The sequence below is a fragment of the Vidua chalybeata genome, chromosome 7 (assembly GCF_026979565.1).
Source record: "Vidua chalybeata isolate OUT-0048 chromosome 7, bVidCha1 merged haplotype, whole genome shotgun sequence".
Lineage (NCBI taxonomy): Eukaryota > Metazoa > Chordata > Aves > Passeriformes > Viduidae > Vidua > Vidua chalybeata.
The window spans coordinates 37,626,431-37,651,361 of NC_071536.1; the positions used below are offsets into that span (position 1 = coordinate 37,626,431).

Below are 24,931 nucleotides of genomic sequence, written 5' to 3' on the forward strand. Positions count from 1 at the left end.
AGGCGGCGGCGGCGTCGCCATGAGCGCTCCCGGCGCCGATCCCGATCCCAGCCCCGGTCCCGCCGCCGGCTCCAGCCTCGGCCCGCTGCTCCGCACCCTGGAGGACCCCGCCGCGCCGCCGGGAGAGCTGACGGACGCGCACCTCACCGTCGTCAGGTGAGCGCGGGGGGGGACGCGCACGCTGCCGGAGGGGAGCGGGCGGCCTGAGGGCTCGGGCCGGGCTCGGGGAGAGAGAGAGAGAGAGAGAGAGAGAGAGAGAGAGCCGGGAGGGCGATGGGAGCGGGGACGTGCTGCCCTGGCTGGCAGCAGGGAGGCAGCGCTGGGGGCCGGCGTGGCCGCGGGGAGACCGCGGGAGACATGCGGGGCTGGGGGGAGGGACGGGAGGGAGGAGTGAGGGGAGGAAGAGGAGGGAGAGCGGGGAGGAAGGAGCGCAGTCTCCACACGGTCTGCGCATCCCAGGGCCGCCCTGTCCCCTTGGATTCCTGGGGCATCGTCAGAGGTGTGTGAAGAAATAATAACTTGTAATGACAGAGCCTTGCGGCTCCATGGTTGGAAGGGTGAAGCTTTTAGTTGGCGTTTCTCGGGTTTTGCCTTGTTCTCGTGCGACTTTCTGGAAGGTGCTTCTTGCCCATGTGGTTGTGCCTTCACCTGCATCTTTCCGATTTTATCACGTGCAAAGGCACCGTCTCTTTCTCTCAGTGTCTCCCTTGGGTTCTGCAGTGAATTTAACACTGTAGCTACCAGATTTTACAGCTTTCTAGAAATAACTGACAGAAAAAAAAAAAAAAAAAAACTCCTGATGCAAGTATTAAGCAGCAACAGGTTTCTCAGGTCCTGGACGACTGAACTCAGCACGGTTTGGGTTTTGCAGTGAGAAGCTGATGATGAACGTTTTATGGGATAATTGCAGCTTTTCTGCAAGGATGTTCCTCACACATGTGCAAAGTCATCCTCGCTGCTTGTCAGACCAGGATTTTCCTGCATTCTGGAGCTGCTCCTGAGGAAAGTGCTTTTGCAGCTCCCGTTTTTCTAATTTGCAGCAAGCCATTTAAGGTTTGCATGGTAAATTTCAGTGTTTTTATAGGAGCTGACCAAAAAAAATGAAAGCCCTTAATGTTTTTCTGTGTGTTCTTTAGGCAGAAAATGAGTCATTACTCACCTTGTACTATAACACAGGATTTTGCTGCTGGGTCAGACCCTGTGCTGGCATTTTTGCTCTTTAGCTCCTTCAGTGTTTTGGTGATTTCCTTCAGGAAAATACGCTGCTGTGTATCAGAAGTTGAAAGTTAAGTCAGTTACAATGTATTTAACCTGTAAATGTTGTTTGTTTTCCCTCCTGCTCCTTGCAGTCGCTTGAGTGGCGAAGGGGGCAAAGCATTCACTGCAGATTTCAGGAAACACTTCCCTCAACTCTGCAAGGTGTTCAAGGTATGGTTTTTTCCATTCAGTTCTCTTACACTTCAGGGAACAAAGATACATTTTGGTGGGCAAGGTCAGTGGGCATAGAAAGACTCAAATTTCAGCTCATTTATAGAGTCACAGAATCATTAAAGTTGGGAGAAAAAACCTCTGAGTCATGGAATCCAGCCTTTAATAGGAATGCAGGGCAGGAAAGGATTTTTTTGGCCAAACAGATCTTTATTGTCATGAGGAATTACTGCAGAAAAAAACCAAAGTACTGGGTGTTGGATGTGTTCACACAGCATCCTGCAGTCAAATCTAATCTTCCAGCCAGGAGAGAGATAGTGTGGCTGCCTTAGAAACCTTCCAGAATTCAGAATATGCAGAAAATGTCAAGGATTTTTAAGGAGTTAATGTAAAGGTTGTTCTGAGCCATTTTTTCTTTCTGTTTTAGAAGCCTAAAAACAATTGGAGAGTCAAGTGAGAGAACATAACATACACAGCCAAAGTGAAAAACTTGGGATGTTAGGGATTTATTTCATTAAAGATGTTTTTATTACAGAGAGCAAAAATGCCTTCAGCACCTCAGATTGTTTTATTGATTTGGTGTGTACAGAATTCAGGGAGGGTTTCCTGCCTGGGTGGATTTTTTCACCAGATGTTTGCTTTTCCCATCTTCCCAGCAGTGTTGCTATTCAGACAGTAAACTCAGTATTTCTCAGTTACTTTTCTAACCTGAGATTCTGTGGATTTGGGTTGTTTTTTTTTTTTTTTTTTCCCCAGGCACACATTTCCAGTCCAAATTTGGAGCTCAGTAATGCAGCACTGCAGGCCTTGGGCTTCTGCACTTTTAATTCAAACAACACAGCTGAATTATCTGGTAAGCAATCAAACTGTGGCTGTAAATATGTACATCAGAGCTCTTTCTTTAGGTTTTTCTTAGCTTTTGCTTTAATTTTGACCAGGTTTTGTCTGTAATAGGAGCAGTGTGATCAGTTCATTAATTACATCTTGTACACAAGTATGGGGATGATTTTTCATGCTGTTACGCTAATTCTGTTTCACTAACTTCTAGGTTTATTAAATGCTTTGGTAGCAATTAGTAGAGTAATTATTTGTGTGGAATTTGTGATCAAAAAAAGATATTCTGGTGGGAAAAGAGTGAAGAACATGTTTGTAGGATTTGGGGATGCACATTTTCCAGCTTTTTTTGGAGATTTCTTTGTTCCATCAAATCATGGAGGAGTTTGAGTTGGAAGAGACCATTAAAGGTCATCTAGTCCAGCCCCAACTATTTCTAATTAATCCAAAATCTTATGACCTGCATTCCTAGAAAGTGACAAATCCCTTTCACAAAAGGTTTTGGTTTTGAGAACTTGAGGCTTTGCCTCAAGGTAAGACCACAGGTTTTTGGAAACAGGGGAGAGGGCATTTTTCCTGTTTGAAATTGGTTCTTTTGGTTCTTCTCCTCCATTTCTTCCGTGTCTTCTGCTTTCCTGTTATGCAAAATTGCCCCAAATTTCCTGTGAGAACAAGGCATTTCTCCTAATGTCTGTGTGGTATCTTTCTTTCCTCTCACAACTCATTTTTTCTAACCAGTTGATAAATGACAATTTTATTACAGAATGTCAGGCTCCAGAAATCACAAAGCCCTGAAAACAATGGGGAGTTGAAAAGGGAGGGAGGACAAGCAGCTCCTGTACCTTTGGGTGTACTTTTGACTGGGGGAGAGGAGTGAAAGTGTCCTTCCATTTCTCTGATTGTGAGATCATTCACCCAAAAAGTGCAAATTTGCAATAAATCAGACTTTTTACCCTTGAATTTTAAAGGAACACATGATTGCTCCATCTGTGTTCTTAGTTGGATCTAAGTCCTATATTAACCTTATTAATTTTTATGTAATGAGCTACAATTTTACCACCTTTAATAACAAAAACCTCTTGTAGGCTCTAAAATAAATTTATTTATGTCAAAGTGCAGCTAAATTCACTTAAAATCCAAGAAGTTTTGAATAATTAAATACTTAATCTTTAGCTCAGGTGTATTTAAGTAAATCTGTCTCCTAATTTTATGGATTCTTGTAAAAGTAATACAGATGGCCTGCATTATTAGTATTTGTATATTAATAATTTTTTTAGCTTTTTGGCTGCTTTAGTAGGAGAGAAACTGCTCCAAAGTGTTGTTTAAGGCAATAAATCATTGGGACTTGCAGCTGAATGGATTCTGGGCAAACTTAAGTGAGCAGAATGACCTGGGAGGAGGATTTTGAGGGTTTGTGTGCTCTGCTTTCAGCCTCTGAAATGCAGGACTTGCTGGCAGCAGTGAACAGCGTTGCTGTGAAATCCTCGGACAAGAACACGCGCACTCGGGCACTTTGGGTCATCTCTAAGCAGGCATTTCCTCCAGAAATTGTTAAAAAGGAGGTGAGTTCCTTCACTGCTCTTTTGGTGGCCTCATTTCTCACAGAGAGGAGGCTTCAGGATTTGTTAAAAACAAAGGGGAGTTCATTCATTTCTCATTTTGGTGCTGCCTTTTCCTCGGGAGAGGAGGCAAATCCTTTGTCACTCTGCACTCGGTGGCTTTTGAATCCAGAGGTTGTTTCCCATCAAATCTGACAGCCAAGTATCAATTCTTGGAAAACCTGAGCCAAAAATTATTGCTTTCCTTGAGGGGAAAGCTGCAGTGTGAGCAGTTCTATCAGATGAAACAGAGTAAAAATTTAACAAAGTAAAAATGTATTCACAATTAAGTTAAATGTGCCACTAATTAATAATAGCTTATTAACATAGTAAATAACTTATTAACATAAGTAAAATAGGCTGTCTACTAGCTCTACTGTGCTTATAAAACTACCTCAACCAAAGAAAAAGGATACAAATGTCCAAACTAAAGAAATAAGAGAGGCCTCTTTCTAAGCTAAAAAAAATAAAGCCCCTTGAACTGTAAAATGAAGAAAAAACCAAAGCTCAGTCTACAAAAAATAAACAAAAAAATTAGAACGTTTTCTGTACAAAGACTAATTAATTACAAGTTGTAACACAAAATCAACAGAAGAAATATACATAAACCTATTGTAAAACTCTGTACATATGTAAACTAGTGAATAAGAATGAAAAATGATCAAAAGTTCTCTCTCAAAAGCACACACGTCCTCTGAAAGAGAACGATCTCCACATGTGCCCACCACTGTAAGAAACTGTAATACCATCTCTGCAAGTCCTTACTGGATTTGTAAAGTTCTCATTTTACAAAATTAATTTTTTAATTAAAATTAATTTTTTTTTTTAATTTTTCATCCACGTTTCACAGAAAGCAATGAAATATCACAGGGGAGAAAAGTTATGAGTATTCCAGTTTAAAACGAGACCTGGCATAACCCAGACACAATCCTGGAAAATGAAATGCCACAATTCCAGCTCCTCCTGGAATTATTTGTTTCCAGGTGCTCAGTGTGCTGTTCTCTTGTTTCCTCAGGTGTCCAACATCCTCTCTACCCTGGAAACAATCCTGACTAAAGGAGAAGTTCAGTCTGTTGTGGTTGAATATGAAGCACTTAATGTCATTATACGGTGAGTGCTCTGCAATATTCCATTGCCATTCTTTATTTAAGGGGAGAAACTCTTCATGCAAAACCCAGGTGCCACCAAATGTACTAAAAAAAAAACCAAAAAAAACCTCTAAAGCTCCTTCCGTTCTTTATTCTGTTAAGGATTGTTTTCCTCCAGTGTTGCCCTGGTTTTGACTGGGCTGGAGGTGGTTGCTGAGTGCTGTGGGTGGGATTTGGGATGGGATTGGTGTTGATAACACCAGGGGTGTTTTAGTTAGTGCTGAGCAGAGTTTGCTCTAAGTCAAGGACGTGGGGTCACAGGAGCTGGGAGAGGACACCAGGGGATATTCCATGGAGTTGTGCCCAGGGCTGGACTGGGGAGCTGCTGGGCTGTGCTGGGAGCAGCTGTGCACCACTTGTTTTTATTGTAATTAATTAAAACATTACCTTAATAATGATGTCAGCATTCTGATGCTTTCATTTTAAATGACTCTTTAGGAATTATTTCCAACCTCTCACCTGTGCTTACATTTTGTTTCCAGAGCCTGCCTGCTTGAGAAATTCTCTGCCGTTATTTGGGGGTTTATTTAAAAATATCTCATTTAGAAATATCCCCTTGGCAACACATTTCAGTGCAATGTTTCCCATAACACTGTTGGAATTCCTGTCTTAATTCCAAAAGTGACTTTTTAGAACCATCACTGTGAGCACCTTCTTCTGGTCAGCAGAACTGAAATAGTCAAATTTTATCTTTACTTAGTGCTAATTTAATTTCTGTTTTAGTAAATACATTAAGCTTGTATTTTTACTCCTTTTTAAGTTTTCTCTTAAAACTTTTGAGCTGCAAATCCATTTTAAATAGTTCTTTTAAACAGGTCTTGTCCTCTGACTTTAATAAAATGACTCGAAAGGCAGAACTTTTCTTTAGTGCTGCAAATTCTCCATAAACTGTAGGGATGGGGATTTGACTTTCCTGTGGAAAAGGGGGACTTGACAAAATTCCAGGATTTCTAGATTCAGGCCAGTTTGAATATATGCCAGATATTCCCATTTCTGCATGTTTTTTTGGTGGTGGAGATGTGTGGAATTTTGTCATGCTGTGCTCTAACAGTTTGGGCCTAGGAGGAAAAAATCAGAGCTCTGACCAGGCCAGTGTTCATGGAGTGTGTCCAAACCTGGCTTGGGATTTTTCCAGAAGCTGCTGGCAGTTGTTCCCAGCTGTGTGGGAGCTGCCTGGGCTCCTGGGAACTCCCAGGGATGGTTCATGGCCAAGCTTTCCTTGGGCATTGTGCATTCCTGTCAGGCTCTCAGCTCCTGTGCCCAAATTGCTGTGATAAAACAAAGCACAGCTCTCAAGTCAGGCTGTTGTGCTTTTGGAGAGGTTTATCTGAAATAACACTTGAACTTTGCACTTCTAGTACAATCTCAAAATACAATTAATTTTAAAAAATTGGGGATGGTTTTCTATAAATCCTGGATTGAATGAGCATTTATTGGTGATATAAAGATAACTTGAGTGCCTGAGCTGCTGTTGGAGATCTGTAATCCCTATTTTTTTGGGTTTTTTTTTTTTTTTTGTGTTTTTTTTTTTTTTTTTTTTTTTTTTGGATCCAGCTTAATGGAGCAAGCTCCAGCCCAGATGGGAGAAGAGGCTGTGAGGTGGGCAAAGCTGATCATCCCTCTGGTTGTCCACTCAGCACACAAAGTGCAGTTAAGAGGTGCCACTGCCCTGGAGATGGGAATGCCACTGCTCCTGCAGAAGCAGCAGGAGGTGGCAGCTGTCACCGAGCACCTGATGACCACAGTGAGTGACAGTGCTGGGCCTCTGCTCAGCAGGAGCACTCGGGGCTCTTGGGGAGCATTAATTTGGTTTAATTCCTGTGCACTGACAGCAACTTCTTGATGCCAGTGGTTTTAGTGGGGAAAAAAAAAATAAATACACAATATAAATATGTAAAATGTAAATACAGGACCACTGCAAAAAAGTGCCCAGCACCAAAGGGGATGGGAGACAGAACTTGGAGGCCTGAGGGTGGAGAGGGAGGCAGGAAAGCAGAGGATGCTCAGCATTTTCCATGCCCTTTAAGAGTCCCCATCCTGGGCAGCAGCAGCCCCTTGGTGTCTTTGATGAAGCTTTTCATGTTCCCCTTCACTTCCAGGACTGGCCTTACTTGGCTCATTTATTTTGCCTTATTTTCTGCTGAAAAACCCACCCAAACCAGGTGGTGGTTGGGGTCAGGGCGTGTTTTGACTTTGGAGTTGGAGGAAATGCAAATATTTGAAGACATTTTTGCTTTGTTGGGTGCCACTGTCAGAATAAGAGCCACAAATGTCAACTAAAAAGAGAATCAAGTGGTAGCAAATGCTGAGTGGTACAGAATGAAATCCTTCTGATGGAGAAACATCAGAAATGCTGCTCCACAAGTTGTGGATTTTGCTAAGCAAAACAAACTCGTGCTTAGTTCAGGTATATGAGGTTTTTTTATTTATATATATTTAATTCTAAAAGATCTACCTGCCTAATCTCAACTCTTGTCTGTTGCTGTGTCCCCAGACGTTGGTATGAGTGTGTAGTTTTTAGAGTATTTTAAATCCCATTTCTTGTAGAAACCCTGTTTCTTTCTGTCTGCAGAAATTAATTGCCGAACTTCAGAAATTGTTTTCTTCCAAAAACGAGACCTTCGTGTTAAAACTGTGGCCCCTGTTTGTCAGATTGCTTGGAAAGGTAAGCAGAAAAGGAATAAATCTTTAGAAGAGGAGCTCTGAGCAGCAGAAATCTCTTTTAATTGTGAATTTCTTCCTGCCCAGACTCTGCATCGCAGTGGCAGCTTCATCAACTCCCTGCTGCAGCTGGAGGAGCTGGGCTTCCGCAGTGGCTCCCCTGTGGTGAAGAAAATTGCCTTCATTGCCTGGAAGAGCCTCATTGATAATTTTGCTCTAAATCCAGGTAGGTTTGGAAAAAAAAAAAATATATATTTAGCCTGATTTGTTTTAATACAAGTCATACATACCTGGGAAAATATACATACAGGAATATATTCTTTAATAGAAATAAATACATAATATCTATTAATATATAACTGGAAAAAAATAATCTGTCAGTGCTCAGTGCATTATTTGTATACCACTGGATATCCACATAATGGTGCAGGAAATTTCATTGTCTGTATGCATAGCTAAAATTCAAGGTTTTGTTGTTTGTTTTTTTTTCCTTGTTTTCTTTTCTTTTTGAGGCAAGGTGATAGTTTGATCATTTGTTCTATCCTAGTTTTTCTGCTGGGAATGCTAGAAATAGAATAAAATCAGTAAATGGTGTTTTGTAGTGCTATAAATAATTCAGACAGCAGTGAAACAGAGAATAAAACATCCTGTGTATTTTATTTTGGATGGTGTGGCTTAACTGGAGAAAGGCAACACTTCAGGACTCCAGAGATGTTTTACAAAAAAAAAAAAAAAAGTTGTTTTAAAGGTGTAACCTGAATCTGGACAAGTTTTTAGTCTACCTTGTGTCAAAATACAATATTTTTTACCTTGATTGTGCTTCTCTGTGTTCTGAAGGGTTCTCAGTGTTTGATTTTCCTGTCCCTGGAGCAGATGGGACCTAACAGAGCAAGCAAGAGGGAATTTCTTCTGTTTATCAGAGAATCCCAAAGTGGGTCAAGTTGGGTCCAACCTCCCTTCTCAAGTGGGGTCAGGCTGGAATGCAGAAAATGTAATTTCAGTCTTTGTATTGAAAAGAAATACTTGATTTTTGCAGAATTGTTTTAAGCAATAATTAGAGCAGTGAGAGACTTTGAAAGGTTGGTGTGGTTGAGTTTTGCAAGTTACTGTTAATTGAATCTGAAGCTAAAAGATATTGGGGGAAAAAAAACATAATGGTTTAATCAAATTTTGCTGAGCTGTGATTCAGTAATCTGAATTGTTTAAAATGCACTTTTTGGGTCTCCCAGACATCCTGTGCAGTGCTAAGAGGCTGAAACTGCTGATGCAGCCCCTGAGCTCCATCCACGTGAGGACAGAGGCTCTGGCCCTGACCAAGCTGGAGGTGTGGTGGTATTTGCTGATGAGACTGGGACCTCACCTGCCCTCAAACTTTGAACAGGTAACACAGGTGACAAGAAGCCTGATCCCTGTGCAGCCCAGGCCCCTCTGAGTTCTGGAAAATATTCCTGCTTCATCCCTCTCTGCTTTGTTACTGAAATCAAACTCCCTCAAGGAGCCACTTTGTCCTTGTGTGTGACTCACAGATTGTGTGGAATGGATATTTGGGACTCACAGCCCCAAAATATTGGAGAGTCTGTGGGAATGTCCTGGGAGCATCTCTGAAATCTGCCCTGAGTGCAGTCATGGGTTATAAATGTATTAAATAAAGGCTCTTGTCTCCTTTCACCAAGGAGGTGTGGGTTTGGAAAAGGCTGCCATAGGAAAACTGGTGATGAGACCGTAAATATTTAGGAAGATGGAAAGAAAAATGATGCAGGTGTTTCATTTCTAGTCACACTGCAAGTGGAATGGACCTGTTTCTATTCAACACCTGGATTTCATTAAATTAATCTTCAAGATGGGAGTAAAGGGAGGGAAAAGTATTTTCTTAGGGTTATTAAAATATACTGCATCCACCAGGAATTTTTGTTTGATTAGACTTTTCTAATTCGTTCTAAATGCCCAGAAACTCTGCTTTGTGAGCAGCAGCCCAGCCTGTGCTGAGTGAAATGAGCTTTTTCATGGCTTGCACGTGTTGTAGCTGTTGCTGGGATCCCTTTGCAGGTTTGTGTCCCATTAATCCAAAGCACCCTGAGTGTGGATCCTGCTGCTGCATTCCCAGGAACGCCCTCACGGCCAAACAACCCCAGCCTGGGCTCAGCAACCCCTGGGCAGAAATCAGGTACTGAAACATCAGCCTGTGGGAATTTCCAGCTCCATTTCACATGCAGAGACTCCTCTCTTCTGTTTGTCATGTTCTGCTTTTTCATTTGTAGCCAGTGATTTTTCTGCATGGTCACTGCATGATTTATACTGGGGAGAGTGAGGCTGGTGCAATCATTATTTAAAGTTTAAAAAGTTGTGCCAGTCACAGTTTGAGGACCAGTTTTAATGTCCTGAATTGTGTTCTCTGTTGCAAGGGAGCTCTGGTTTGAAATCTTGTTTTTTCATCTGTGAGTGTATGTGGTATTTCTATGTGCCCTTTTATTTCTGTAGTATTTTTAGTTTCTGCCTGAATAGTGGAGATCCTTGGAATGGTTTGGGTTGGAAAGGACCTTAAAGCTCATCCAGGGACACCTTCCCTGTCCAGCCTGGCCTTGGGCACTTCCAGGGATGAGCACCCCACCCTCCCAGCCAGGAATTCCTTCCCAATATCCCACCTAACCCTGCCCAGTGATGATGAATCCATCAGGAATTTTAATACTTTAACCACATGTGAAACCACATCTATTTGAGCTTTATATCCAATAAGGAACTCCTGGGTTTTTTTTCCCTTTCTGGAAGCCTGGCATCCATGGCTTGTGCCATCCTGTCCTGCTGTAATCAGGAGCCTCAGGGATCCTGGATTTGGGGAGTTTCCTCTTTTCCCTTCTTAAAAAATTTCATCTTAGTCCTGTGAGATCACAGTGAGTTGGTCAAGATATTTTGCCAAGACCTCTTAAATTTGTGTTCCAGGTGACAATTTCCAATGGAAACTGTTTTGTAGCAGCAGATTTATACAAGTGTTCAGTGGCTGTGTAAGCACGGCTTCCATGGAGATTTGTATGGCCAAAATAAAATTTGGCGACCCACAATTTACAATTTTGGGGCAGATATTTAAAATAGTGGGAAAAATAAGGCTGTGATAGCAAACCCCACTTACTTGAGAAACCTGCCTGTCAGAGGTGCCTTTCAGCCAGCAGCAAGCACTCCATGATTTGTCCTTTTCCTGGGGAATTTGGGGCTTTTCCCTGGAGTTTCTGTGATTTTCCCCCCGATTTCTGTGCCCTCCCTCAGGTTCTTTCCTGTTTGTGAGCCCAGGCACGCCCAGGATGGCCCTGAACAGCAGCACAGCAGGAGTGCTGCTCTTCCCTTCCATCCAGCTCCTGGGCATTGAAATGCTGCTCCACTTCCTCATGGGACCACAAGTTGTGGATTTTGCTAAGCAAAACAAGCTCGTGCTTAGTTTAGGTATGTGAGTTTTATATATATATAGATCTATTTAATTGTAAAAAAATGTATTTGTGTGATCTCAAATCTTGTACGTTAGAATGAAATGATTTAAACTTTGAAGTGTTGTCAGCTTTAAGATATTTTTATGTTAAAAATGCTGTGACTACACAAATACTTGATTGTTTTTAAGGCTTATTTTCCCAGTCAACTGCAAAGTAAGAAGGTTTATGGAATGTGTTTTTTTTGTTCTTGTAGAGCCTCTCCAGTACCCACTGATCAGTAGCCCTTCTTTTTTTTGTAAGCATGCCAGCACTCTGATACATGCTGTTCAGGATGGCTTTATTGCAATTGGAAAAGAAGTTCCTGGTAAGAATTCAGTGGTGAAATCAAAACATTTTCTGGGCAATCAAGTGGGCAAGGGAAGCATAAGAAATCAACACTTTGTGTGAAGTCCTGATGTTTTAACAAGTAGAACTGGTCTGACTTGCACTGAAATTTGTGTTTTGGCTTAAATCAAAATCTGTCCTTTAACACAATTTGTATTTTAGCTGCAGTTTTGTTGACTATTTTTTATTGCAAACTGAACAAAGCCATTGTTACCTTGCAGATTGTTTGCTGAATGTTATCTGGAAGGACATAAATGGATATGTAAAAACAGCAATTGAAGCAGGTAAAAAGGGTCATTTTCTTTAATTTGGCATTGCTCACCAGTCAGAGGTGGTTTATTTTTAAACTAGAGCAGAAATTGTTCATTGTTCATCGCTTGGGTTTAGTCTGAATCGATAATTCTCTTTTATTTTAAAGCATCTCAAAAGAACAACCACCCCTCCTCAAGTCTTCAGTACTGAGGAATGGAGACAAAAATGAAAGTTTTTGACTCTTTTTTTCTTTTGAAATTCTGTTCCATAGGAAACTGTAGAGTCTGCAGGTGTATAAAAGTTGATTCCTTGGATAAAGGACATTTTTAAAACAGGAAAGTCCAGAATATGCTTAATCATGCAAACTTTTTAATTGAAAATCAATCAGAGCATGAAGAAGCATTCTTTGGATGCATACAAAATTCCACAACTTTAATGTATCAAAATTCAAACCCTTAACAAAAAGAAGTTTCCATTTCCTAATTGAACTTGAAGGTGTTTTTTTATTTAAACTTTGAAATTTCCTTTCTCTCATGAGCAGAATTAGTACCTGAATCTCTGAAGGATTTGGCAAATTTTCCCAAATGTACACAGAATTTTTTTTTTTTTTGCTTTTGCACTAAAAGTTGGAATGCTGGCTCAGAGTGAGCATTCTGCTCTGACTGGAAATATTCTTTATTACAGGAAACAAGAAGGAGAAGCAAGGCTCAGAAATCCTGACCATGTTACTCCAGGCTTTAAAAACCACCGTGAGATCCAATTCTCTGCCTGTGCAGAAAATCCTGGTGAGTTCTGCTTGAAGAGCAATTGCAGGTGTGGAATTGTCCAAAAAACCCCTTGGCCACGTTCTTGATGCAGTTTTTGTTGCTTTTTAACCAATAAATTGTTTCACTTTTGCTTTTTTGGGTTTTTTTTGTATTTTTTTTTTTAGGGGGGAGAGGTTTTGGGGTTATTTTGTTTGGTTTTGGGGTGGTTTTTTTATTTTTGGAGTGTTTTTTTTTTTTATTTTTGAGAGGGTTTTGTAATTTTTTTGTCAATTTTTTGGGTGTTTTTGATATTTTTGGTGGGTTTTTTTGTATTTTTTTTGGTATTTTTGGGCGGTTTTGAAATTTTTGTGGTTTTGGTGGTTTTTTGGTAATTTTTTGTGGTTTTGGGGATTTTCTAATTTTTGTATTTTGGGGTTTTTTTTGTAATTTTTATATTTTGATGGCTTTTTTGTATTTTGGGGTTTTTTTTAACTTTTGTATTTTGAGGGTTTTTTTGTATTTTGAGAGGTTTTTGGTTTTTTTTTTTTTTTTTTTGTTTGTTTTTTGTTGGTTTTGGTGGGTTTTGGTGTATTTATCTCTCTTTTCTCTTTTTTTCTCTCTTTTTTTCTCTCTTTTTTTCTCTCTTTTTTTCTCTCTTTTTTTTTCTCTTTTTTTCTCTCTTTTTTTCTCTCTTTTTTTCCTCTCTTTTTTTCTCTCTTTTTTTCCTCTCTTTTTTTCCTCTCTTTTTTTCCTCTCTTTTTTTCTCTCTTTTTTTCCTCTCTTTTTTTCCTCTCTTTTTTTCCTCTCTTTTTTTCCTCTCTTTTTTTCCTCTCTTTTTTTCCTCTCTTTTTTTCCTCTCTTTTTTTCCTCTCTTTTTTTCCTCTCTTTTTTTCCTCTCTTTTTTTCCTCTCTTTTTTTCTCTTTTCTCTCTCTCTCTTTTCTCTCTCTCTTTTCTCTCTCTTTTACTTTTATTTCTATTTTATTATATTTTGCTTCAAAGATTAGAACCCTCAGTAAAACACATTTAAATGCATTTTTTTTTCTTTTCTCCTGCTCAGTCTCTCATTGATATCACTGTCAAGGAGTTGCCTCCAAAAGTCCTGGGATCCCCAGCTTATCAGGTGGCTGATATGGATCTTTTAAATGTAAGTCTGAATTAATTCTGGGACTTCATTAATGCCAAAAGTTATTGGGAAGTGAAATTGTTTCACATTCCAGAGTGCAGACTTTGTGTGGAGTCATTTAACTGTGCCTAATTAATGAAATTACACTGATGAGTGAATATCAGGTTCTGTGTGTGCTCTCATTTCTGTGTTGGAGTGGTGGAACTGACAGTCGTGGACAGCTTCTAATTACTGTGAATGTCGGGATAATAATAATAATAATAATAATAATAATAGCAAATTTGTGGCTAATAATAATAGTGAATTTCTGGCTAATAATAATAATAATAGTGAATTTGTGGCTAATAATAATAGTGAATTTCTGGCTAGTAATAATAGTAATAGTGAATTTCTGGCTAATAATAGGAATAATAGTGAATTTCTGGCTAATAATAGTAGAAGGAATAATTGTGAATTTCTGGCTAATAATAGGAATAAAAGTGAATTTCTGGCTAATAATAGTAGAAGGAATAATTGTGAATTTCTGGCTAATAATATAGTGAATTTCTGGCTAATAATAATAATTAATGTCTGGCTAATAATAGTAATAATAGTGAATTTCTGGCTAATAATAATGAATTTCTGGCTAATAATAATAATAGTGAATTTCTGGCAAATAATAATAATAATAATAGTGAATTTCTGGCTAATAATAGTAATAATAGTGAATTTCTGGCTAATAATAATAGTGAATTTCTGGCTAATAATAATAATGAATGTCTGGCTAATAATAGTAATAATAGTGAATTTCTGGCTAATAATAATAATGGTGAATTTCTGGCTAATAATAGTAATAATAGTGAATTTCTGGCTAATAATAGTAATAATAATAGTGAATGTCTGGCTAATAATAATAGTGAATTTCTGGCTAATAATAATGAATTTCTGGCTAATAATAGTAATAATAATAATGAATGTCTGGCTAATAATAATAGTGAATTTCTGGCTAATAATAATAGTGAATGTCTGGCTAATAATAGTGAATGTCTGGCTAATAATAATAATAATAGTGAATGTCTGGCTAATAATAGTATAATAATAGTGAATGTCTGGCTAATAATAATAGTGAATGTCTGGCTAATAATAATAGTGAATGTCTGGCTAATAATAATAGTGAATGTCTGGCTAATAATAACGAATTTCTCGCTAATAATAGTAATAATAATAATGAATGTCTGGCTAATAATAACAATGAATGTCTGGCTAATAATAGTATAATAATAGTGAATTTCTGGCTAATAATAATAGTGAATGTCTGGCTAATAATAATAGTGAATTTCTGGCTAATAATAATGAATTTCTGGCTAATAATAGTAATAATAACAATGAATGTCTGGCTAATAATAACAATGAATGTCTGGCTAATAATAATAGTGAATGTCTGGCTAATAATAGTATAATAATAGTGAATGTCTGGCTAATAATAATAGTGAATGTCTGGCTAATAATAGTATAATAATAGTGAATGTCTGGCTAATAATAATAGTGAATGTCTGGCTAATAATAATAGTGAATGTCTGGCTAATAATAATAGTGAATGTCTGGCTAATAATAACGAATTTCTCGCTAATAATAGTAATAATAATAATGAATGTCTGGCTAATAATAACAATGAATGTCTGGCTAATAATAGTATAATAATAGTGAATTTCTGGCTAATAATAATAGTGAATGTCTGGCTAATAATAATAGTGAATTTCTGGCTAATAATAATGAATTTCTGGCTAATAATAGTAATAATAACAATGAATGTCTGGCTAATAATAACAATGAATGTCTGGCTAATAATAATAGTGAATGTCTGGCTAATAATAGTATAATAATAGTGAATGTCTGGCTAATAATAATAGTGAATGTCTGGCTAATAATAGTATAATAATAGTGAATGTCTGGCTAATAATAATAGTGAATGTCTGGCTAATAATAATAGTGAATGTCTGGCTAATAATAATAGTGAATGTCTGGCTAATAATAACGAATTTCTCGCTAATAATAGTAATAATAATAATGAATGTCTGGCTAATAATAACAATGAATGTCTGGCTAATAATAGTATAATAATAGTGAATTTCTGGCTAATAATAATAGTGAATGTCTGGCTAATAATAATAGTGAATTTCTGGCTAATAATAATGAATTTCTGGCTAATAATAGTAATAATAACAATGAATGTCTGGCTAATAATAACAATGAATGTCTGGCTAATAATAATAGTGAATGTCTGGCTAATAATAGTATAATAATAGTGAATGTCTGGCTAATAATAATAGTGAATGTCTGGCTAATAATAGTATAATAATAGTGAATGTCTGGCTAATAATAATAGTGAATGTCTGGCTAATAATAATAGTGAATGTCTGGCTAATAATAATAGTGAATGTCTGGCTAATAATAACGAATTTCTCGCTAATAATAGTAATAATAATAATGAATGTCTGGCTAATAATAACAATGAATGTCTGGCTAATAATAGTATAATAATAGTGAATTTCTGGCTAATAATAATAGTGAATGTCTGGCTAATAATAATAGTGAATTTCTGGCTAATAATAATGAATTTCTGGCTAATAATAGTAATAATAATAGTGAATTTCTGGCTAATAATAACAATGAATGTCTGGCTAATAATAATAGTGAATGTCTGGCGAATAATAACGAATTTCTGGCTAATAATAGTAATAATAATAATGAATTTCTGGCTAATAATAATGAATTTCTGGCTAATAATAGTAATAATAATAATGAATTTCTGGCTAATAATAGTAATAATAATAATGCATGTCTGGCTAATAGTGAATTTCTGGCTGATAGTAAGTGTGCCCTCTGGCTCAGTGCAGTGCAGCACCGAGATCCTCGTGGAAGGGGGGCAGCCACTGCACTTGTCAGTGCTGTTTTCACCTCTCCCCTTTCTCTTGCAGGGAACTCCAGCTCTGTTCCTAATCCAGCTGCCTTTCCATAACAATCTCCTGGAATGCTGTGTGACAGATGAGAGGTACCTGGAGCTTTGGGCATCCCTCAGAAAGCACCACACCCCTTTTTGATTTCCCCTCTTGTAGGAATGTGCCCCTGTTGAGGGAGTGAACAAGTGCCCCTTTGTCTCCTTAAAAAAGACAAAATCCCAGAAGTTTCTCTCCTCAGTTTGGTTAAAGACACCTCACAGGAGCTTGGGGACTTCACTTCAAACTTAAGGACACCCCATTGGGCAGGAGCCAAAAATTCCCTGAGCAATTCCTTAGAAAAATAAGAGAACAAAAGAAGTAAATTGCTTTTGTGAAGTGTTCTAGAAGGAGCAAGAACCTCTTGCCCTGGCTCAGTTTTTTTTCTGTAAAGAGCCTTTTTATTTTCTTATAAAGAGCCTTTTTATTTTATTTTTTATTTCCAACACTGTCACAGGAGCCATCCTGCTACTTTTCTGCCGCTGAGGTAGCTGAGCTATCAAGGGTACAGTGATTATCTCTGAGAGCTTGTGAGACCTGGCTTGAAGAGAAAAAGCATTACCTGAGGATCTGTCAGGGATTCTGGGCATGGGAAAGGAAATCCCAAATCCCACCCTGAGTGTAGGAATGTGCCCCCTGTTGAGGGAGTGACCAAGTGCCCCTTTGTCTCCTTAAAAAAGACAAAATCCCAGAAGTTTCTCTCCTCAATTTGGTTAAAGACACCTCACAGGAGCTTGGGGACTTCACCTCAAACTTAAGGACACCCCATTGGACAGGAGCCAAAAATTCCCTAGAAAAAGAAGAGAATAAAAGAGTTAATTGCTTTTGTGAAGTGTTCTAGCAGGAGCAAGAACCTCTTGCCCTGGCTCAGTTTTTTTCTGTAAAAAGCCTTTTTATTTTGCCTTTTATTTTTTGTTTTCAACACTGTCACAGGAGCCATCCTGCTCCTTTTCTGCCACTGAGGTAGCTGAGCTATCAAGGGTACAGTGATTATCTCTGAGAGCTTGTGAGACCTGGCTTGAAGAGAAAAAGCAATACCCTCTCATCTCAGCTGGGGAAAAGGCCAAACTCTCACGTGTGGAATTTCCTTCCCCAGGTTCTTTGGGATCCTGGAAGCCCTGGTGGGGGTTGCCCTGTGTGGGCCCACCTCTGCCCTGGCTTTCAGTGAGTCTGTGCTGGGTGTCATTGACCAGAGTGCAGAGCAGGTGGGCAACAAGGAGCACCTCTGGAGAATGTGGAGTATTGTTGTTAACCCTCTGACGGAGTGGATTAATCAGGTAATTAATTCACTAATCACTGAATTTGGTTCTCTTCTCCACACTCCCACAGGAGGGCTTTGCTGAGCATTTCTCTGAATTTTTTTAAGGAATTCCATGTCCTGAAGTGATACTGAAATTGGATAGCTTGGCATAATCCTGCTGGTGAAAACCATGGAAAGGTTCCCCTCAGGAACTGTTCACTATTATTTTAAATACCATGGGTTGGTTTGCTTGGTGTGAAAATGAAATAAATCCCAGATGGGGATGTGCAGGATGTAATTAGAGCTGAGTTTTACTCATGTTAGACATCTTTAGTGTAATAAAAGCCTTATAAATTACAATATTTAAGAGATTAAGTAGCTTATTTACTGGAAATATGTTGATTGTAATGTAGGAGTTGCTGAATTAATTAATCCTCATTAATCATTAGATCTAAAAATCATACAATTTATGGAGAAAGTTTTAGGTGCTGTGACTATTTACAGCAGCATGGGCACAGGGAATGGCTTCCCACTGCCAGGGGCAGGGATGGATGGGATATTGGGAAGGAATTCCTGCCTGGGAGGGTGGGGAGGGGCTGGGATGGAATTCCCACAGGAGCTTTGCCTTCCTGAAATCTCTATTATTGATCAGCAAATGTAAAATTTGGTGGCCAGGAAGTAAAATGTCCATGAAGATGATTCCTGCTTCGAGTCACTCCTAAATAACCAAAGTCCTAATTAATTGAGTAGTATGTGCCTCCTATCAACAGTTGCGGGATAAAAATGAAATATCTAACACAGTTTGCCTTCCTGAAATCTCTGTTATTGATCAGCAAATGTAAAATTTGGTGTTCAGGAAGTAAAATGTCCATGAAGATGATTCCTGCTTCAGGTTCTATTCTCCAGATTTTCAGTGAGGGGATGCTGTGGCCAAGCAGAGCCTGATCCCAAACTGGAGCAACAAGGACTGACTTAAAAATTAATTCCAGCCTCATTAACAGCAGCCTGATGAACAACCCTTTCCTTACGGCCCTTGGCTGTGGGACCTTTTTGCCTTTGAACATCCCTGGAAGTGCCCAAGGCCAGGCTGGAGCAGCCTGGGATGGTGGGAGCTGTGGGATGAGATGAGTTTTAAGGTCCCTCCCCAGGATTCTCTGAGGTGGTCATCACTTACTGCAGCTGAAATAATTGAGGAACACACCAGTTTGATTCTTGGAATGTATTTTGGCTTTTAGAAACACAGCTTTTTTTACCCTTTACATGCAGGATCCTCCTGAACTGTTGAAAGAGCAGAATATCTGATTTCAAACTGTGTTTATTACAGTGAATCAGGAGCAGCCTTATTTGTCATCCCCATTTTGCAGCTTTAGCTCTGCTAAACATAATTTAGCAGATCTCTTTTACATTAGATACAAAAATATGTTGTAAATGTGGTGATTTCTGGAGTGTGGAGTGGCTCGGGTGAGACTTGAAGCTTTAAGAATTCTTTTTGCTGACAGGAGTTGGTAGAGAAGTTAAAGAAGGGAGTAAAAATGAATATCAAGTTGAAATATTCAGATGTCCCAGTTTGAGACAAAATTTGGGAAGTGACTTCCCCAAGGGATCTCTTCTAAAAAAAGCAGATTTTAGGAACTCTTCTCCCAGAAGATAATCTGGGAGATAATCTCCTTGGAGAAGAGAGGAAAATCTGTTTATTTACCAAGCAAAGCATTGACAAGTGTGAAGTAATGAATGCTATTAAGCCATAAAACTCTTTTCTTGTTGCAGAATAACGAGGTGAACCAGGGGGATGCCCTGGAACACAACTTCAGTGCTGTCTACAGTGCTTTGCTGCTGCCAGTATCCCACATTTTCCCCACTCAGGGATTCCCACAGGTAACAGCAAATTAATCAAATTAATTCAGAACAACGTGGGATTTATAAAATCCCTGAACTCTCAGAGCTGACTTTGGGTTTTGGGGTCAGTACAACACCATGGATTTAAAACCCTAAACCCAACTTAAAACCCTGTAAAATTCCCTAGGTTTTGACAGAAATAAAAAAAACATAAAGCAAGTTTTTCTCTGTGCACAGATATTGATATTTACCAACTTTTTCTCTCTCTGTTAAAGCCAACTCTGAAATCCTTGCTGCGCTCTTGGTCTGACCTGTATCGAGCTTTTGCTCGCTGTGCTGCTCTGGTGGCAACAGCAGAAGAAAACCTGTGCTGTGAAGAGCTTTGTGCCAAAATAATAGCTGGGCTAGAAGGTGAAACTCCAGTAGTGAGTATAAAACTGATCATTTAGCAGATCTCTTCTTAATTAGGTCTCAGAACGTGGGCTGTGAATTCTAACATGATTTCTGTAGCGTGGAGTGGCTCGGGTGAGACTTGAAGCTGTAAGAATTCTTTTTGCTGACAGGAGTTGGTAGAGAAACAAAAAAAAAGGGAGTAAAAATAACTATAAAGGTTACATATTTAAATAGTTAAGCAGATTTTAGATTTGGCTTCTAATTAATAATAGTGGTTAATGAGTGTCATGGTGGTGGTTAATGGGATTTGTCCATTAAGTGAAGTGTGTTTGTAAATACCACAAACCAGGCACTGTTAGGAAGGAGGAACATGGAGCCATCAGCCTTGTACACTAAAATTCAAGGATTTTACTCCTAAAGCTGTATAAAAGAGAAAGATTTGGAAAGAATCAGTGGTTTTGTTACCTAAATTGCCTGTTCCCAAACTCACACCACAAGGGGAAGGGGATGAACACTTAGTTTGGGATATAAAATCCTTGATGTGAAAAGTTCACTTTGGAAAAAATACTGTGAAAAAAACCCCTGGAATTTAAAAACCTGCAATTGAGAGGATTGCATCATTGTAACCTACCTTGGATGCTGCTGTATCCTGATAAATAAATAAATAAATAAGTGATAAATATCACTTTTAAAAATCAGGAATTACTAAACAAGATAGACAATTTAAAAGTTCAGTGAGAAGTTATAATGCAACTTCCTGTAGTTCAGTATTCCTTTTAAAGCAAGTTTGACCAGATTTAGGAAAATTTGGATGGATTGAGAGGAGGGAAAAAGCAGTTTTGATCATCTTCTTCTATGCACAAAAAATTATTTGTGCTTTGACTATTAATGGCAACTTAATTGTTGTGCTTTTAATGACTTTTCTGGCAACCAGGCTTTGTCCTTGAGCACACAGTGAGCCTTGAACCTTAATTTAATTGATTTATCCTAAATGTGACCCCTTCTCCCACTGCCTGCCACTGTTTGCTGCTTTAGACACTGCTTATGTTAATTAATAGAGTGGGAAATCCAATCTTAATGTAAATGGGTATTGAAAATGGAATTCTATCAGTCTGATCTGATCATGCAGAACAACTTCACCTACCTTTAATTAAAAGTTGTTTCTTTGCTGTCCCAAACACCAAAGGTGTTTTTTTCTGTCATTTTTGCTCTTTTGAGGATTGATTTTTGTTTCTGCTGCTTGATTTTTGGCTTTGCTGCTTGACTTCTGGTTTCGCTGGTCGGATTTTAGGTTTTGCTGCTTGATTTCTGTTTCTGCTGATTGATTTTTGTTTCTGTTTCCTCCTCAGGTGTTTCCCATGCTGGAAGGTCTCACCCACCTCGTGTCAGTCATGGTTGACTGCATCAACTTTGCACCCTATGGCACTAAATTCCAACCCAAAAACAGATGTAAGGAAATATTTAAATTTTGGGGTTTGTGTGTGTGGCTTCAAGAGTTGGTTAAAAATTAGAGTTCAACAGAAGACACAGTGTAATTTTGTAAAAAATATTGTTTGTTTTGTTTCCTATTCCCACTTAAACTGTTAAAGCTGAAGAAATAATTTCCAAAAAAGCATAATTCAGTTTAAAAAGTAGTTAGAATTTACTTGGCCCATGGGAATTTGTTAAAGTGGTAAAATGCAGTGTTGGGCTGCTGAAGGAATGAAATGCTTTCATTGGAAATGTTGATGAGGAAAAACATAATGTGAACTTGACCTCCAAATCAACAAACTAATAAAAAATTATATTTCTCCTTCTCTCCTGTTCACTGTTCTAGAATTTGTGCTATCTGAGGAGTGGTTGTTTATTTTCAAGTAGGCATTAAAACCTTAAAAGCAGAGTCTGACCAGCCAGAACTAGAAATAACAAGAGTAGAAATCAGATAAAAATCACGCATTAAAAATGTGGTTAAGTTGTTACATCGGTTTTTAAACTACTTCTGGTTCAAAAGAGGTCTAGGTCTAGTTTAAAAGAGATCTATAGATCTAGTTTAAAAGAGATCTAGGTCTAGTTCAAAAGAGATCTAGGTCTAGTTCAAAAGAGATCTAGGTCTAGTTCAAAAGAGATCTAGGTCTAATTTAAAAGAGGTCTAGATCTAGTTTAAAAGAGGTCTAGATCTAGTTTAAAAAATATCTACAGATCTAGTTTAAAAGAGATCTACAGATCTAGTTTAAAAGAGACCTACAGATCTAGTTTAAAAGAGATCTATAGATCTAGTTTAAAAGAGATCTAGATCTAGTTCAAAAGACATCTACAGATCTAGTTTAAAAGAGATCTATAGATCTAGTTTAAAAGAGATCTACAGATCTAGTTTAAAAGAGATCTATAGACCTAGTTTGGGAACAAAGTTCTTCCTCTCGGGCAGACTCCATGTTCAGCTGTCTCCTCATGTCGCTTAAGGGAAAAATCCAATTTTTAATCGAGTCTTTGACCATCAGCTCCCCAGACACCCACAGACTGGGCTAAGAAGAAGAAGGAGCCCCTTGGCAAGCTGAGCTCTCTCTTCAAGCTGCTGCTGATGCTGCTGAGCTCCTTCCACGAGCTGAGCTGCTCCGAGGTCCATGCAGAGTCCCTGAGTGCCCTGGGCCCTTCCCTGCTGGCCGCCGTGCACGCCGTCGTCAGCCGCATCTCGCTGCCGTCGCTCCTCGGCACCACCTTGGCCATCTTCTCCCAGCCCTTGGCAGTGTTCTACGAAAAAACCAAGTGAGTGTTTGGGAATTTGGGGTGGGGAAAAAAAAAACCTCTGGAGTTGGCTGGGATGGAGCTCAGGGCTTTGATAAAAGCGCCGTTGTCGCACGTTTTCATCTCTTCAGTGTCGCTGTTGGGCACGAAATGAGCACACAGAGGCTTGGTAAGTTCAGAAGAGAAAAAGAGCCAGTTTTATTCAAACATCTGGCATTTATAGAATTCCAAAGGTCTTTAGGCACTGCCTATGTTAATTATTAGAGTGGGAAGCCCATCCTCAGTGTAAATGTGTATTTAAAATGGAACTCTGTCAGTCTGACCTGATCATGCAGAACAACTTCACCCACCTTTAATTAATTAAAAGTTGTTTCTTTGCTGTCCCGAACACCAAGGGTGGTTTTTTTCTGTCATTGCTGCTCTTTTGAGGATTGATTTTTGTTTCTGCTGCTTGATTTTTGTTCCTGGTGGATTGGAGGATGGAATTCCCACCTCTCCAACCACACTGCTCCAAAGATCAATCCATCATTTCTCTCCACCCACAGAGAAATATTTAAATATTCTGTTTATCCATGAAATTGGGTGGGAGCTCTGACTCTCAAACATGCAAACATTACCAGAAGGCTAAAGAAATTTGATGAGAACTTTAAAACTTTCAAAAGAACCATAAAAGAAAACACTTTTAAAAATCAAGGCAGCACTTCAGAGTGACTCTCTTAGCATCTCTGCAAGGCTCAGATTTTTACTTTCCACCTGCTGGTAATTTGCCCTGCAGTGAAGATATTTATTGATAGAAATAAATAAATTTTTTTAGGGAAAAATACTTTTTTTTTGCATTAAATTGTCAAGGAAATTAATGATAATTTCTTGATGTGCACTGAAATCCTGGAAGTTTTTAAGCAGAAGGAAATACTGGGAAAAACTTGGCTTGGTGGTTTTTTTTTCCTGAGCATTGTTTTCCTTGCATTTATTCATAAAAATGGAAGTGATTATTTTATGAGCATCTTTTTTTTTTTTAAGATTTATTCCTGAAAAAGGAGAAGTTGGATAAGTATTTTTAAAAGAAAACATATGGAAGCAAATAAAAATTTGGGAACCTCTTCAGCTTGGAAGTCACAGGCTTATAAAATGAGTTAAAAAATGCAGTTTGCTCACATTTTTCTGGCTAATTGCACTTAAGGATTTTTTTGTACATGGAATATATTTATCTACATGGAATTTATTTATTTTTTATATATTTATTTACATGGAATTGGTTAGTTTGTGGAATTGCTTAGTGGTACTTCAGCTTTTTAATGCCAATATTGCTGGGGCCTGGGAAATGTGTTTAAGGAGAGCATTTAGAGTGCAATTAGAAGTTATTTTATAAGAAAAGCTTTTATTTTAAATTAAATTTGTACTAATTACCACTGACTTTTCCATTAATTTCTCCTGAAGTCAGCATAGCAGTATCCATGGAATTTAAAGGATGATCTGGGAAAAACTCCATCAGGAAATTCTTTAATCCATCAAGTTACTAAAACCAATGTGCAGTGCTGGAATTTATTATCTGTTAAATTTTTATGTTTGGGATAAATGAGATAGCAAAACAGAAATTAATTGAATTTGTTTTGGCAGGCTCCCTGAGGTACCCAAAGTCTACAGCAATCTGAACAGCAAGGTAAATTTGCTACAGAAATCACTGGGGGAGACGTGGGACAGCAGAGTTCTGCCATTTCTTCTGCATTAAAAAAAAATTAAAATGTGATGAGGGTAGAGATTTAATGTTTTAAATTCTGGAATTTAAAATTGTGGAAGTGAGGGGCACTCAGCTCTGGGACTTTTATGTGATGTGACATTTCGGGCTGTAAAAATAAAAGTCGAAAATAAGCTTATAATTCAAATATTGCAGATTTTAGTTGGAAATCTCCATTTTAAAAAAAGCTGTGTTTTGTTCTCCCTGAGCTGGAGAAGCTGCTGGCAGAGATCCTGCAGTGCCTGCAGTGCCACTGCCCGGGCTCCTGTGACACTGAGCTCCTGCAGCAGCTCAGCCCCGTGCTCTGCGTGGGCTTCCAGCACAGGAACAAACAGATCCGCCAGCAGAGCGCCCAGCTCTGGAACTGCACCTTTGCCAAGGCCTCCTCACTCGCCTATCCCGAGCAGCTGAAGTAAGAAACTGATTTTTATTACTGACAC

The 24,931-nt window shown here is 38.6% G+C and overlaps 1 protein-coding gene across 2 annotated transcripts in view; it reads left to right on the forward strand.

Annotated features, from left to right (window-relative positions):
- The first annotated feature begins 18 nt into the window (after window positions 1-18).
- RIF1 (replication timing regulatory factor 1) overlaps window positions 19-24,931 on the forward strand; it is a 35,344-nt gene continuing 10,431 nt past the window's right edge. For both annotated transcript variants that reach the window (XM_053947931.1, XM_053947932.1), the window contains exons 1-23: window positions 19-156; window positions 1,350-1,428; window positions 2,185-2,281; window positions 3,694-3,824; window positions 4,876-4,970; window positions 6,563-6,752; window positions 7,581-7,673; window positions 7,757-7,895; window positions 8,899-9,050; window positions 9,716-9,833; window positions 10,928-11,101; window positions 11,339-11,449; window positions 11,691-11,753; window positions 12,406-12,506; window positions 13,526-13,612; window positions 16,549-16,622; window positions 17,663-17,843; window positions 19,574-19,681; window positions 19,918-20,067; window positions 21,385-21,484; window positions 22,513-22,777; window positions 24,374-24,416; window positions 24,701-24,903. In XM_053947931.1, coding sequence (XP_053803906.1) covers window positions 20-156; window positions 1,350-1,428; window positions 2,185-2,281; window positions 3,694-3,824; window positions 4,876-4,970; window positions 6,563-6,752; window positions 7,581-7,673; window positions 7,757-7,895; window positions 8,899-9,050; window positions 9,716-9,833; window positions 10,928-11,101; window positions 11,339-11,449; window positions 11,691-11,753; window positions 12,406-12,506; window positions 13,526-13,612; window positions 16,549-16,622; window positions 17,663-17,843; window positions 19,574-19,681; window positions 19,918-20,067; window positions 21,385-21,484; window positions 22,513-22,777; window positions 24,374-24,416; window positions 24,701-24,903 — 2,891 coding nt within the window. In that variant the 5' untranslated portion in view covers window position 19. The remainder of the gene's footprint in view (window positions 157-1,349; window positions 1,429-2,184; window positions 2,282-3,693; window positions 3,825-4,875; window positions 4,971-6,562; window positions 6,753-7,580; window positions 7,674-7,756; window positions 7,896-8,898; window positions 9,051-9,715; window positions 9,834-10,927; window positions 11,102-11,338; window positions 11,450-11,690; window positions 11,754-12,405; window positions 12,507-13,525; window positions 13,613-16,548; window positions 16,623-17,662; window positions 17,844-19,573; window positions 19,682-19,917; window positions 20,068-21,384; window positions 21,485-22,512; window positions 22,778-24,373; window positions 24,417-24,700; window positions 24,904-24,931) is intronic.